The sequence below is a fragment of the Diadema antillarum genome, unplaced genomic scaffold (assembly GCF_040938485.1).
Source record: "Diadema antillarum isolate AM-2024a unplaced genomic scaffold, OU_Dant_1.0 seq00001336_RagTag, whole genome shotgun sequence".
Lineage (NCBI taxonomy): Eukaryota > Metazoa > Echinodermata > Echinoidea > Diadematoida > Diadematidae > Diadema > Diadema antillarum.
The window spans coordinates 1-15,991 of record NW_027272105.1 but is presented as its reverse complement, the minus strand read 5'-3'; the positions used below and the strand labels follow the sequence as shown (position 1 = coordinate 15,991).

Below are 15,991 nucleotides of genomic sequence, written 5' to 3'. Positions count from 1 at the left end.
CTATGAAGTAGCCGCCTTGCTAACCTTTTGCGAGTTTTTCTCCCCGGAAGGTTTCGCACCCTTTTCAACCATGTTTAAATCTTTCTTTTTCTCATCGCCCTCCGGCTTGGACCTCTTACACATCGCTGGCACTTTCGACAGCGAAGGCATCTTGGACATGCTCTCGCCGCTCTTCGCCATCCGCATCGTTATGACGATGAAGACGATGATGACAGCGAGGATGAGTATTGTGAAGATGACGATGAGAGCGATGTGAGCCGGCTCCATTCCGCCCGGCGGAAGCTTTGCCGGTGTCGTTGCCATTGGTGACGTATCTTCCGTTCCTTTTGATGCCATCAAATCCGTCGTCATCGATGAAGTCGAAGACAGCACAGAGATCGTTGTTTCATCGCCGCCAACCCCACATATAGGCGTTGCCAAGTTGGTTCCTGATGGATTGAAATCATGAACTTCTTACACATTTGTTACAAAATTGTGAATAACATAACGATCGCCCAAATACGTGTACCAAAATATAGTTCCGATATACGTTCCAGCAGTGTTTCTTCGATCCATCTGTCATATATCTCAGTGCGCTGTTCCAATCATGTCATGGCTTCAGTGCCAGGAGCTGACAGATTACACTTCTACATGTTTTATCATCACCGCTTCTAACCTCCATATGTGACCATTATTATATTCTAGTTCATGACATAATTATAAAAAAATATTGGCCCGAATGTCCGTCAAAATTTTCACCCACGGCTAAAAGAAAAATATGTTGATTGAAAATAAGGTTTTATTAATTACTACAGTTCAGACGTAAGATATAATGATGAGGGGGAGGAGGGCCCCCAAAACATACCTGTCGTCTGCGTGCTAGGATCAGCTGAAGAATTGGCGGTTAAAAACGTCAGCTCTCCGCTGAGGCCTGGGTAAATACCGCCCTCACTTGAAGCGTTCACGAAAGGAGTGATCTGCAGTCGATCAATATAAGCGACAATCGAGAAGAATATTGTTCAGCAATCAAGTTTGATTGAATCCACAAAATATTGAAAGGCGATGTTTGGCGGAGAGATATATAATGAAAGTGTGAATTTGACAAACTATCTACATTATAGTGGTAGGAGAGCATTATCATAGTCTTGTAGGTCCATAAAAATTCAAATAGGCAAGCAAATAATTATGATAATCAGCCACAGATATAAAATATAAATATCATCGACTCATAAGGGGACGTTTTTATCATGAAATTGTATGAAAATGATCACAAATAGATAAGTGATACCGCTCTTTGTTGTATTTTGGTAATTAGCGTAAGCTAAAACCAGCATAATCATTTGAGATTTTTCACTTACGCTGACAAAGTATAACTTTCCGCCTTCGAGATCTTCAAGATTCGTGGTTAGTCTGAAATCCTGGAGAGGAAAGGAAAATACTCATACTTTAGCATTTTGCAGTTAACGTCGTATACATATTTAAGATGTTTAATAGCGAACTTTAGATCTACGAAGCGAAGCTAAGACGACTCAGTATTTCGACTCAGTATAAACAATGGAGACAGTTAGTACTTCGCGCATGTGCAGAACACCACTTTTAACATAGCCTAATGGCGTCGTCTCTAGCGCTCGCGTCGCAGATAAAAAGCTTGCTAATACAGACAGTATCACACTTTTAACATCAGTATATTTGACGATATACTTCAGCTAAATGGTAGACAAACATGTCTTGATTTGGCCAAGAAAAAGACTGACCCAAGAAACCCGCAGAGGTGTTTTCTGGGACGTGTATATTGGCTGTAAACTTACAATTTTCTGTCACACTCTTGTGTATGGTAAACCGTTTATCATTTTCTGTGATCAGTTACGGATAATGATTTCAGTGCAGGTCTCTGTGAAGCTCAACTATACAGACCTCAGCCAACGAAGCTTGCATAGGGTAGTTTGACAAGACAATAGAAGAAGGAAAACAATCAGTCGTAATGATTCCAGCAATGGTAGAATCGACAGCGACGAATTGATGCAAATGATTTGCAAAATCTTCAAAGGAGTATTGGGTAAATTCTTGAGTACTCAATTTTGCACTTTTCTTACGCATGTGTGGCGTGAAGGCAATCACGAATACGTTGTTCCACATTTACGTGGTTGTGTATATACATTGAAAATACCCTGTAGTCTTGCCAAGTCTTATAAATTGTATCTATCTAAGTCAATAAAGTATTACTTGCCAAATTTTATTGCAGTTGCCCAGACAAACTGTTGGCCCATAACTACTTTTGGTTTGCTGTTTGGTTTCGAACGCCAATATCTGATGCTATATTGGGGAGAGCACGATTCGCACGATGTAAAAAGGGGGATTTATTCGAAACACATACGTGAACTCAGTAAAATAATTTATGCAGCAAAAAAAAAAAAAAAAAAATGAAAGAACACGTCAATGAAGTTGGACGAAATTTAGACAAGCCGTTCAATTAATGTTACGACTGTTCCAAGTTTTAGTTAAAACCATGCACCGTCTTTGCTGAATGGAAAGGCTACGAAAATGTGTCATGTCCTAATAGTAAAACGAAATGATGTAGCAATATTGATAATCATTTATACCATACATTCGACAGACATTGGTAAATGAGACATACAGACTCCATCGCAAACAAATCAGGACATTATCAACCAAATATTGGAACCTTTGCATTCTTTAAAAAAAAATCAAACTAAGTGTTCATGTCAAATCTCCAATGAATGGTTGTTTTCTGCGTTAATATTATTATGTCGAAAACTCAATTCGGGAAGAATAAAAAAGCAGAAAATGAGGGCAAAGCAAAGAGTCTTAATGATATCACTGGCCTAGCTTGTCAAATAAACTTGAACTTATCAGATCATTGTATTTGTACCAAATAAATCAAGTTTGTAACGTGATTCAGCTGATTCAGATCTAAAACATGCCATTTACCAAAGAAACAGACGAAAGCAATGAAGAGTTAACAATTGTTTCGACGGTTTTCCTGCCTCCAATTAGCATTTCCAGTGAGATCATTTTCATTAATTGAATATGATATGTCACGATACACAAGCAATAAAAAAGCTTTAAAGTGAATAATTAAAAAAAATCACATACACGTATTATAAACAAATACAATTATGCTCACCTAGAATGGCAATATGAGGCTAATATGACGTAATACAATTTGATAGGAAATCATGAAGAAAAATGTGTGGATCACTGTGTATGAAAGGGCACCAGGTATAAAAGATAACGATGTACTGAGCATGTTGAGTGTATGTACAGACGGTCCCATGATGGTTTTGCTCAGGTCTTAGCCATTGGCAGACATTGCGACTGAAAACTAAGCGTTATATCATTCGACATTTGTTTTTGCGCTGTTGATTAATGAGATAAGATTTATTTTCAGTATTTATAATTTCTATACACGGCCTGATATGGAAGTACCTAAAAGAGGGACAGAAAGGGACCAGTCATAGTGAAGGACCAAACAAGGAAGCAAACGTGGCACAAATTGTCGTTTATTTGTCTTTGTCGGTTTTTTATTTTTAGATGTCCCTAAGTATTCTCGATGGGCAAACGCACCTTTCCCAAAACAAACATAAGAATAAAAACAAATAAGTGAAGATGAAGCCAAGCTCTCTGTATCGTTCATTTACCACTGGGATGGATTCATTTCCGGTTGCAGGCGGGGTGACGTTCTTCGCTTGCATCCCTTCGAAGCTCGCCGGGTCGACGAACACATCCGGAGCCATACTCGAGAGAAGACCGTACATCACAACGTATAGGGCGACCTCACCGTTGACTTGGAAAGGCGGGAGCCACGAGAGTGAGATCTGGTAAAGGCCGCTGGTAGCATTCCGACAGAGGTTGTTGACCTGCGGCTCCATGGGCGCTCCCGAGTACTCGATGGCAACTGGAAGGGTGAGAATGAGCGTTACCATGGTTACCGAAAGTTGCATCTCATATTCTGTAGAGTTGATGACAGTGGATGGCAAATATTTATTGCAGAGGAAGAGGTATGACGAACAATGATGGACTATTGATTGAAAATGTACATGTTATTATACCGCTACATGAACACTTTTTTTACGTGTGACAGAAATTACGAGGTCATCCCACGAGCTAGACACCCACGAGTCTCACGGCACACGAGCTTTACATTGGAGAAAGGTCCTTGAGTCATGCACTCACGAGTCATACACCCCACGAGTAATACAGGTCATGAGCTACACACTATACAGGCCACTGAGCTAGACACTATAGGCTAAATTTGCTTATAGTATATGTATGTAGTTAGTGCCTTGCTCGTGAGCTGTATGACTCGTGGGCTGCATAATTCATGGGCTATGTGACCTGCGGGCAGTATACTCGTGGGCTGTTTATATGACTCGAGGGCGGTATGACTCACGTGTGTCTATATAGCTCGTGACGTGTACCCCAAATTACTACCGATATATACCATCAGATGTGGCGTAAGAGTGACAATACAAGGCGATTATGTGACCTCTTCAAATTTCTCACCTCCCTTCATGCACAAGTCCATATCACCAGTCACGTGAAAGCAGTCTGAAATGACGAAAAGAGTAGTTATACATCATCATCGAATGAATGATATTACCATCATCATTAGGCCTGAGAATTCTTCGGAGACGTTACAAAACAAAATATTGTATAATCTAAATTTCTGTGATGATGTAATCGTGACAAAAGACACTATAGAGAAGTAGGTGTGATGGGAGGTTTAGATGAGAAAGCTACTCTATGGGACCAAAGTATGTTATGATTCTCTGCTTTGATAACACATGTGCATCCATAATCGAGAGTTTTAAGACTTTTGTTCTGAGTGTGGCAGTCGTTTGGGTTGACATAAAGAATATCTTTGGGTAATTGGACCATGATTGCCTCAAAGTAAACTTTTACGACTTGCGGTTTTGTACGAGATGTTCTTTCACGAGTTACGAGTGGAAAAAGAAAAGAGAAGGGGGACATAGGGCAAAACGCGACAGCACTAATATATAAGCATGATTATTATTTTTTTTAATGAAAAACGCTCCTCCTCGTCTTGTAACACAGAGGAAAAGTATCTGTAATAACGACTTTTAATTCTAACTATTTTTTTTTCTTTCCTCAAACTTTAGTTGAATGTGTAGTTATGATGATGTAAAGATACCTGGCGTCTCGAAGGCTGCCATTGCCGATGCAATTGATTTCTGCTGTCTTGTTGGACGGTAAAGGTAGATCTACCGAAGAAAAAAAAGATAAAGAAACAATATTGATGAAGATGATAATAAAAACAATGACAATAATAGATCAATAAATATGAAGCGGAGGACCTCTGTACATTCAAGAGCTTTTAACAATGACGCACAGTGAAAAGAACAAGAGACCCGCGGGTCTAGCGCTCACCTGAGTATCGCAAGTTCACCTTTCACGCAGTCACTAATCTAAATTATTCACAGCTCTACCAAAATTTGACCAGGCATTCTCAAGTAGAAGATGAAACTGTACAATAAGGGCCCAAATTTTTTAAGATTCCTTAATTTGGGGGGGGGGGAGGGGGATTGGGGCCCCCTGGGGCCCTCTGGGTGGGGCATGGTGCCCATTTTTATAAATTGAGATCCTGACCCCCTAGGGATGCTACCTGTCAAGTTTGATGAAAATACATCATGAGGTTTTCAGGAAGAAGATGAAAATGTACAATTCAGGTCCCCATTTGGACCTTCCCAACCAACCCCCCCCCCCTGCCCCCAAGAGGGGCACCCCTTGATCTCCTATGAATAAACTTGAAAATACAGTCATTAATGTACTCACTCATAGTATTATCTTACCTCTATAACTTCTGATTCTAGAGAAGATTTTTAAAGATTCCTTCATTTTGGGGGTTTGGGGCCCCCCTGGGGGCCCCCTGGGTGGGGAATGGTGCCCATTTTAAGAAATTGAAATCCTAACTCCCTAGGGATGCTACCTGCCAAGTTTGGTGAAAATGGGTCATGGGGTTCTCAAGAAGAAGATAAAAATGTACAATTTAGGCCCCATTAGGACCCCTCCTCACCCCCCTCCCCTGGGTCCCAAGGGGGGCACCCCTGATTCTGCCATGAACAAACTTGAAACTACAGTTATCAATGTACAAACTCATAGTATTAACTTAGCTCTATCACTTCTGGTTCTGGAGAAGAAGATTTTTACAGATTCCTTAAGTTTGGGGCGTTTGGGCCCCCTGGGGGCCCCCTGGGTGGGGCATGGTGCCCATTTTAACAAATTGAGTTCCTAACCCCCTAGGGATGCTACCTGCCAAGTTTGGTGAAAATGGGTAATGGGGTTCTCAAGAAGAAGATGAAAATGTACAATTTAGGCCCCATTAGAACCCCTCCCCACCCCCCTCCCCTGGGTCCCAAGGGGGGCACCCCTAATTTTGCCATGAACAAACTTGAAACTGCAGTCATCAATGTACTAACTCATAGTATTAACTTAGCTCTATCACTTCTGGTTCTAGAGAAGAAGATTTTTACAGATTCCTTAATTTTGGGGGGTTTGGGCCCCCCTGGGGGCCCCCTGGGTGGGGCATGGTGCCCATTTTAACAAATTGAGTTCCTAACCCCCTAGGGATGCTACCTGCCAAGTTTGATGAAAATCGGTCTTGGGGTTTTCAAGAAGAAGATGAAAATGTAAAAAGTTTACGCACGACGCACGACGGACGACGGACGACGGACGACGGACGACGGACGACGGACGACGGACGACGGACGACGGACGACGCACGACGCACGACGGACGCCGGACGAAGGGCGATCGCAATAGCTCACTTGAGCCTTTGGCTCAGGTGAGCTAAAAATGTGCTTTGAGTCTTGATTTAAATAATTTAGAATAAAACAAATGCTAAATGCTTAATGATAACAAAATGTACTGCAGTTTGGAATTTCCTGATTTCTGATGGTAATACCGTTTATTCTGGTGACGTTCATTATTTCGAAAGGTTCACTAATTCGAAAATGAAATTAGGATTGTTATTCTGAAACACACAAGTTCCCTATGCCTATCGCAGAGGCTTGTATATACAATTTATATATATATATATATAATAAGGTTTTGTTAAAACGAACAGTTGTGGCGTTATTCCAAAGGTTCGTAAATCCAAAAATGAAATAAGGTTCGTTATTCCGAAAGTTCGTTGATACGAAAATGAAATAAGATTATTTAATCTGAAAATGTAAAGACGGTGCGTAATAGCAAACCTTCGGAATTTTGAACCTTCATGTTCGGATAAATGAACCTCCGGAATAACGAACCTCTTTTCATTTTCGGATTAACGAACCTTCGGAATAACGAACTTTAACCCTTTATTCCTCAGTTTGGAAGCTGCACAAGCAAATTAATGCTCTGTCTCCTTATGTGATTTTCGTTTCACATATCGGGGTTTGTAAAAGGAGAGTGTACTGTCTCTTTATTATTACACTTGTATCATTTCTTGATAACCTATCACAGGCAAAAACTACATTCAACATAAAACATCTTTTCAACAAAACATAACACTTCTGTGAGCAAGGAAGAGTAACTTGAATGAAGTGGAATTTGGTTTCGTTTCATCCTTTTTGATCATATCACTTTTCCAGATGTTTACGGTGATTTTATCTATTATTTTTTTAGAATATTCAAAACGACATCACGTTTAGCTACGTGACTCCCTGTATGTCGCCGATTTATTCATCATGTTCATGGTAAAGAATAGATTAGGATTATCCATATAACATCACGGAACCAACTTTAATGCGATTTGGGCTCTGCTTCCAGTAAAGCTATGCTTTGACCACTACCACTGCACTTCCAGAACATTAATCATGCAGCTATCCGACATCAATGTAATCGTCTTAGTCATCATTACTTTGGGGGAAATAATTCTGATTATCATTATTATGACGCCGGATGAATTAAGATAGATGTATTTGGGCAAAGGCAAGGTTGTATACGGATTATCTGGTTACGGTAACTAGACATTCTTTCCTAGCCCATTTTTATTGTAGTTGAAGTCAAAACAAAAACAACAACAAACATGAATAAGCACAATGAACAAGATAACGGCAACAATAATTTGCAAGATCCGCCTTATTATGATGTCATGATAACATTGTCATTCAATTTATTATAGCTAGTATCTAAAAAGAGAACATGCTTAGTTGCATCAGGCCGGAAATATCTCTTCCAGTTTTGTCATTTGAACCCAATGCACTTTCGCAGTCTTTTCGCTTAAACATCAGACCAGTGGCGTATCCAGGGAAAACGGCGCCCGGGGCAAGCGTGGAAATTGGGCCCTTAATTTCTGAAAAAGTGTTCAACCCCAACCCCATCCCGGTAGGGTCTTTGAAAAAAAGTCCACATTATATGCTTTTTCAAGCATTTAAAAGGAGTATTTTGAGGGTGATTTAAATATAATAAATTTTGAAAAATTTTGGCGAGCGAGCGCAGCGAGCGAGCCGAAAATTTTTGTATTTCAACTTACAAAATATGGAATTCTTGTCATTTTTTGGTTATTAAATCTTACAATTCTAATCAAGATATAGTGACGGCCTTATCGATAACGATTTATACCAACAAACTGAGGACTTGAAAAAATACTCTTAATTAGTACGAGCAAGTGAGCCGAAATGTGTATATTTCCGCGCCATCATTACGTTTTGTTCTGATCTTGTTTGATTTGGGGTTTTTTGCCCCCCCCCCCCCCCCCCCGTACGTTCGAAACCGTTGGCGTCCTCTTTTGATCCATTCGGCGATCGCTTCAGAACGAAAGAAATTGCAGCCGCTGCTCTGTGTAACATTTTGCTAAATATAAAATGACATGTGTGAACACAATAGACATTGTCATTTTGTCTGCGTCATCATCACGTTTTGTTCTTATCTTCGTTTTCTGTTACATAAATTTTGGCGAGCGAGCGAGCGCAGCGAGCGAGCCGAAAATTTTTGAATTTCAGCCTACAAAATATGCAATTCTTGTCATTTTTTGATTATTCAATCTTACAACTCTAGTCAAGATATAGTGACGGCCTTATACAGAAGATAATGGTTTATACCAACAAACTGAGGCCTTAAAAAATACTCTAAATTAGTACGCGCGAGTGAGCCGAAATTTGTATATTTTCGCGTCATCATCACGTTTTGTTCTTAACTTTTTTTTTTATAAATTTTGGCGAGCGAGCGCAGCGAGCGAGCCGAAAAATTTTGTATTTCACCTTACAAAACATGGAATTCTTGTCATTTCTTCATATAGTGACGGCCTTATAGATAACGATTTATACCAACAAACTGGGGACTTCAAAAAATACTCTAAATTAGTACGAGCGAGTGAGCCGAAATTTGTATATTTCCGCGTCAGGTCATCATTACGTTTTGTTCTTATCTTGTTTGATTTGTTTTGAAATTGCAGTTGCTGCTCCGTTTAACATTTTGCCTGTTAAATATGAAAAGACATGTGTGAACACAATAGACATTGTCATTTTGTCCGTGTCATCATCACGTTTTGTCTTGATCTTCTTTTTTTCATATAAATTTTGGCGAGCGAGCCGAAAATTTTTGTATTTCAGCTTAGAAAACATGGAATTCTTGTGTGAACACAATAAACATTGTCATTTTGTCCCCCCCCCCCCCCCCCGGTCCGGGCGAGGTTTTTTTTTTTTTCTTCTTCTTCTTCTTCTTCTTTCTTCTTCTTTTTTTTTCCCCATTTTTTTCGTTTTTGGCGCCCCCGGGGAGTGGCGCCCGGGGCACGTGCCCCCCTTGCCCCCCCCCCCCCCCCCTAGATACGCCACTGCATCAGACGCAAAGTTTTCTTCTAAATGGTCTCATTTGAAAAACAGCATCCAAACACAGGTGAATAATAACGTATTGCCTCAAACTTGCGAAAATAAAATTTCAGCTAAAACGTAGACACCGTCAATGTTATCACGGTTTACTATAACAGCAATCCCTGATTACTGACAAAAAAAAAAAACATACTTACACTTTGCTTCTCTCCTAGAGATATCAAAACTTATTTCAATTCAATTCAGTTTTATTTTATTTACTTCTTCCACAGAAGATAGCATTATATGAAAAAAATACAAATCAATAATCTTTATGATGGGTATGACTGACTGTGCGATGAAAATTAGAGGTAATTAACGCATTAAAAACATGTATACAAAGTTTTAAATCATGCTTGAATACATTATCCAAGCTCTGAGGAAAAACGAAAATTGAGAGCTTGTATACTGTAGATGACTCGTACAATCTACTAAAAAACTTACGAAAGAAAAACTTACGAAAGTAATTCAAAACATGGCAGACATAACAGGAAACACAGGACAGAAAAAATAAAGAAATATAAACAAATGAAGCGACTGAGAATGGGACAGGAAACGTTAATTTTTGTTCTTTCCTTCTTTTATTTTTTATCTTAAACCTGCAGTGCTATGGCTGACTCTCGAGTTGTGAGTCAACTCTTCACTCCTGGGAATTTCCCCTGAACATGAATACGGGTCATAATCCGCTTCCATCAGCGAGTGTAACATTTCCACTCCATTACATTTACAGATTTTATCAGTGCTGTATGACGGTCTGATATCATCAATCATGCTTAACTAAAGAGAAAATAAAAACAAAAACAAAATAAAAGAAAGAACAGCAAAAGAAACAGAAAAATAAAACACAAAAACACAAATTAAAACAAAATCTTGTCCTGTAGTGCACCCTAAACGGACGCCAATCAAAACCAGGGAATAGTAATCACTCGACTCCATTTGAAGTCAGTAATCATGATATCTAATTCATTTCTTACACATTTCTATTCGATTTTTTTTTTTCGTGTGAAATATGGAAAGAATTAAGAAGCGAAATGGTACATCATGCGTTTAGATGATATATAGGCACGTGTTTCAGTTTATTGTTAAGTTTATTTCCATATAAAAACAATTGACCAATATTTTGTGCCAGCAGAGAATATATATTACGTGCACGAAAAACAACAAGTCATAAAAATATACAAGAAAAGTGTACATTTACGGTTATTTTGATATTAAAAGCAGACGTAGAAGATCGACAGCTTTCGTTCAGAATTATAGGCACTTAAGTATTTAAGTGAATAATACGATATTTGATTGATTTCAGTAGAGTGAGTTCAGTAAACAAGACCAACAATTATGTCTGAAACATCAATATTGTCCACGTAATCCGCCTACTGATGATTACCATTATATTTTCCTTTTTTTATGATTTTTTTTTTTATGAGGCATTTTCTATTCATCACCGTGAACGCTCTACTCGAACTTCTTCTTGTAAGTATGATATAGCTTATGACTGCAGAATACAGGCACGATTAGTTCAATGAACTCGCAACCTCGTGGAGGGTCACTGGGCTGTTATTAAACGTGTCCACCCACTATTACTGACAACACCTGTGGCCATCACTAATTTTACGCGACACACGCAGTCCTGTCGTAAATTGCAGCCGTGGCAATGATGATAGGTGGAAGGTCATTCTTTTTTTAAGATTTCGGCCATAGGTCGAACGAGGTCATTCCTTGTCCACAATAATTCTCTGAAAACGTCGTCCGCTTGCCACACAGGTCCGGTAACTATAGGCAGATAGACTTCTGGGTCAGTGCCATCATGGACCTATATAAAAACTGTAGTGCCATCTAAACATAGATGACTCTGTATTTACGGGGTGTAAGATTGAAGCACTCCCTCTACGATGCTATCGCAATTTTTGTGCCTGGCGGCATTACAATCACGGACCAGGTGAAATATTTATGATTTAAAAAAAAAAAATATATATATATATATATATATATGATAACCGAAATTTGGAACGAATCCGACACAAGCTCAGAAAATTTCAGTTCTTTGTTTTGTACGAAAATTGTTTCCAAATTCTTTTTCTTCTCTCCAGTCATTGTTTCTTCATGACTCGCTGAAAGTTTCAGGAGGATATTTAGATTTTTTTTTATTCCAATCCGGGAGAAATGTAATTGACTTCTTCAAACTAATACTATATTTAATACACGAAGCTCTTTTCTGTTGATTGCACCACATATATCAAGATTTATAGGCACTGCAGTCACTAACAAAGGCTACCATTTTGAGGTTTCCCCTTGTAGAACAGATAGAGATTCAAACTATCGTTATTCATACGCTCCCTATATTATTTTTGGTATGATTTTGTGCTCTCGATGTATCTCTAATCGTTCCTGCTTTTTCTCTTTTGTTTTGTTTTATTTACTCCTTTCGATTTTTTTTTTCCTGGGGGGGGGGGGGGGGGGGGAGAGAGAGAGAGGTTGAGGGATCCCCGGTAATGATACCGGTAGGATACGACATTAACACGTTAACAGGACTTTACCTCTGCAGGGTTATAATTACCACTTAGAGCTGATACAAATTTGATTAGTCTGCATAAAAGTAATTACCCCTCAAAGAATTCTATTTTTAGATAGGGAAGTTTTTGTCCATACCATGACTATTAGTGCCCCCTCCGACCTCCACTACCTGAACAATTCGCATAGATACTATTCATAATAGGTGTCATGTCTAGCTAAAAAGGGCGATGAACTCTGTGGTTTCAAGACGTTTTTGGATTGAACATCATGATTTTAATTCTTATATGTGTTTGCAAATGACAGAACGACAATCCTTCAAAACGGAATCGATGGGGGGGGGGGGGGCAGGGAAACTTTACTTTGCTCACTTGGTGCTATGAAGGCGGTAAACTAATCGTTCGTTGAACCTGTATGCCTACATTGTCTTATGTCGTATCAAAATGGACCCTAAGATTTATGGAAAGAGCTACGAGATAAATGTCACGAAATAAAACCAAAATCACATGAGTATTTCCGTAGTTATTTTTCGGGAGAATCACGCGCTATAATAAGACATGACCTTGTGGTGGGTCCCTAGAGTTTTTGCAGGCTACGACAATGTATAACAAAAGCAGAAGAGCATTAACCTTAGTCGACAATTCTTAAATTGGGTCGTTAACGTTTCTGCGAGTGCCCCTTTTCTTTTTTATTTTATCATATGTTCTGCTGGAAAAAATGCCAGCTGAATTAAAGTAAATTGGATGATTAATGTTTATATTTTATGGCATGTTTAAAATAGAGATTTTTCTCGTGGATTTGATAGCCTGAAATATTTCATTACCTATTCCAAGGCTGTTAAAAAAAAACATGCAGATAATAAAACTTGCATGTTAGCAAGAGTTCCCATGACAAAAATGTTGAAGTTTTCATTTTGCAAACATTTTGGGACATTGGCACCATGAAGTGTAATACTACGTGTATATACTATAACTCTGCGTACGAGTCCTTGTATTCAGATACAGAAGTATATTATAAACAAACAAAGAACAGGAAAGCGTAGGCAGAAGTCAAGAAGTTTCCAATTTTCTCTCATTCGAGGTCGAAGAATCACAAATAATGTTGATTACGTGTAACATTATGTATGACAAGACCTGCAAGGAAACCATCATGACATGTTGGACTTGTTTTCTCTCAGAGTCGCTTGGTTACGTAAGTATGCCTTTCTGAAACAACTTTCGTGTGCACTGACAATTCATGTATAACGAAAGAGACTCACCGCTAATTCGTAGAATTGTCCAAAACTTAGATTGTGGAAGACGTATTCTTCGGAACCCTGCGAACAAACGAAAGACAGGGAAGACAAAGCAGATTGTAACGGTCATCACGACATAAACCACAAGGATGATGATGATGATCACTACAATGATTATGATAACATGACAAAAGTGATAGTGATAATAAACAATAAACATATCCTTATCGCCATCAGCACCATTAGCATCATTACAACCATTCGTTATGGTCATTGCACAATAAATCGTCATAATTATCATAAACTGGTTATCATTATCACTATTTATCATTCCTGTTATGATTACCGTTTATAAAGTTCAGGATTATCATAATGATGATTATGAAAAAGGTGACTGAGATAGACGATTTTAATATTACTTTGATAACGTATTTTTTTTTTAGTTTTGTCATTTTCAGCTTACCTCCTCTCCTCTTCTCTATGTCTATTTTCCTTTACTTCTAAATTTCCCCCTTTCAATGCGCATGGACACATGAATATATTTTTTGTGACATGCATTATATAAAGATGGTTGTATATTATCATCATCATTGTTATCACTATTATCATCATTATTCAAATCATTATCAAAATATAATCCCGTGTGAATAAGACCTACATCAGATCATATTACTTTGATTCAAGCGACCGCTATGAACAACTAACATGACAAACTGGCTAACTTGTTTGAACATCGTGTTGTGATATCAGGGGTCGCTCTATATTATTATAATTATGATACAATAATCAAATACGTTTGCCTTCAAAATGATGACTTTACAGTCATATCGAACAAAAATAAAAACAAAAACAAACAAATCCTCCCAGCTGTTTGTAAGGCCAGATCTTTATTCACTGTATACCAAAATGCTCCCTTATGTCGTATCAAGTTTTCTTTGATCGCATTGTCCTAGTTCTACAGCAGAACAGCTACTGACATCCTTTAACGGGACTGGTCCCATCCTATATAGCAAATCTAACCACTGTAAATAGAGTACTGGTATACCATTTGTCATTATCTTCTTAATGGGTCAAAGCGTAATTGGCTATGATTCGAAGGGCATGACATCGATTTCAGTGATAAAATGACACCTACACCGAGGCAGATGAAAGCGAATATCTTCACGAATGGCTGATAATGGACGCTCTCTACCACCTGACCATGAACTCCACGTAAACCTTGATGATTGTAAAGCGCCATATACAGTACTTCATCTCGATCGGAGCCGAGTCCGCTACATATTATTGACTGAGGGAGGTTGTGACATATATGTGACGCCACTATGATCTCCGTGTTTTTAACAGGATATGGTGTCGGATGAACCTGAACTGCATGCCATGAATGTCAACATCAGGCAGCCCACAAGACGCAAATATTAAAGTTCATGACTGACCTTCAATAGGAAAGCATCGTGTGGGGTCCCAATTTGGTATTTACTCCGCCCATAGCATATACACATAATTGCAATGACCATGGAGGCAAATCTTCAATTCTCGAGAAATATGACATATAACACTTTCATACTGAAGTTCATATTACCAAAAGACAGGGAAAAACAATAAAATAGAACGGAATAAAGGAAATCAGAAGAAAATTTTTCACAGTTCGCGGCAAAGCATGGCGGCAGCGTAATGTAGAATTTGGCACAGTAAAATACCATCATCACGTTGGTCTTCATTTCTATGCACAGACGAATTTCTTTATATGCGCCTCAGACTCATGGCAACTCGATCCGGAGCTTCATTCCTTTCAGTAAATGTCGTCATTTTGGTTCCATGTTAAATGTCAGAGGTACACATGCCAGAGACAAAATGTCAGATGTAAAATTGTTAGAGGCAAAATGTTGAAGGTGAAAGTGTCGGGGATAAACATGTTGTAGGTATAATAACGGTCAAGAGGGGTCAATAATGTCAAAGGTACAAAGTCAAAATATTCGTCTCTCAATATTTGGGGGTCATCCCACGAGACCGACACCCACGAGTCATACATCCCACGAGCAAGCCCACGAGTTCGACATTGAAAAAAAAAAGGTCCATAAGTCGTACAGCTCATGAGTCAGATAGCCCATGAGTTCGACACCAGGCCGACACGAGGCAAAAACAGCCCACGAGGTCGACAAAACAACACGGGGCTTAAAGTGTCGGTCTCGTGAACCTTGTTTGCTAGCGTCGAACTCATGGGCTGTATGACTTGTGATGGGCTGTATAACTCGTGGGCTGTATGATTCATGGGTGTCGAACGTGTACCCAATATTTGTGGGTATATCATGCAAATCTCCGGCAGTCTTTGCTTACAGTTCTCTCGTGAAGAAATAAATGTATAAATCAGAATACATGAATTTTTTATATAAAAGTGACGTATTGTGTTTCACTCACCACGATGACTTCATTATTATTCACT

General features: G+C 38.9%; 1 protein-coding gene across 1 annotated transcript; it reads right to left on the bottom strand.

Moving 5' to 3' along the window:
- LOC139708435 (uncharacterized) lies at positions 1 to 13,632 on the bottom strand (the record flags this gene model as incomplete). The annotated part of the gene is made up of 7 exons (XM_071620386.1): positions 1 to 428; positions 845 to 956; positions 1,338 to 1,397; positions 3,639 to 3,895; positions 4,504 to 4,548; positions 5,153 to 5,222; positions 13,576 to 13,632. Coding segments are annotated over 7 exons (1,029 nt in total), but the record flags the coding sequence as incomplete, so codon positions are not given.
- Positions 13,633 to 15,991: the final 2,359 nt, after the last annotated feature.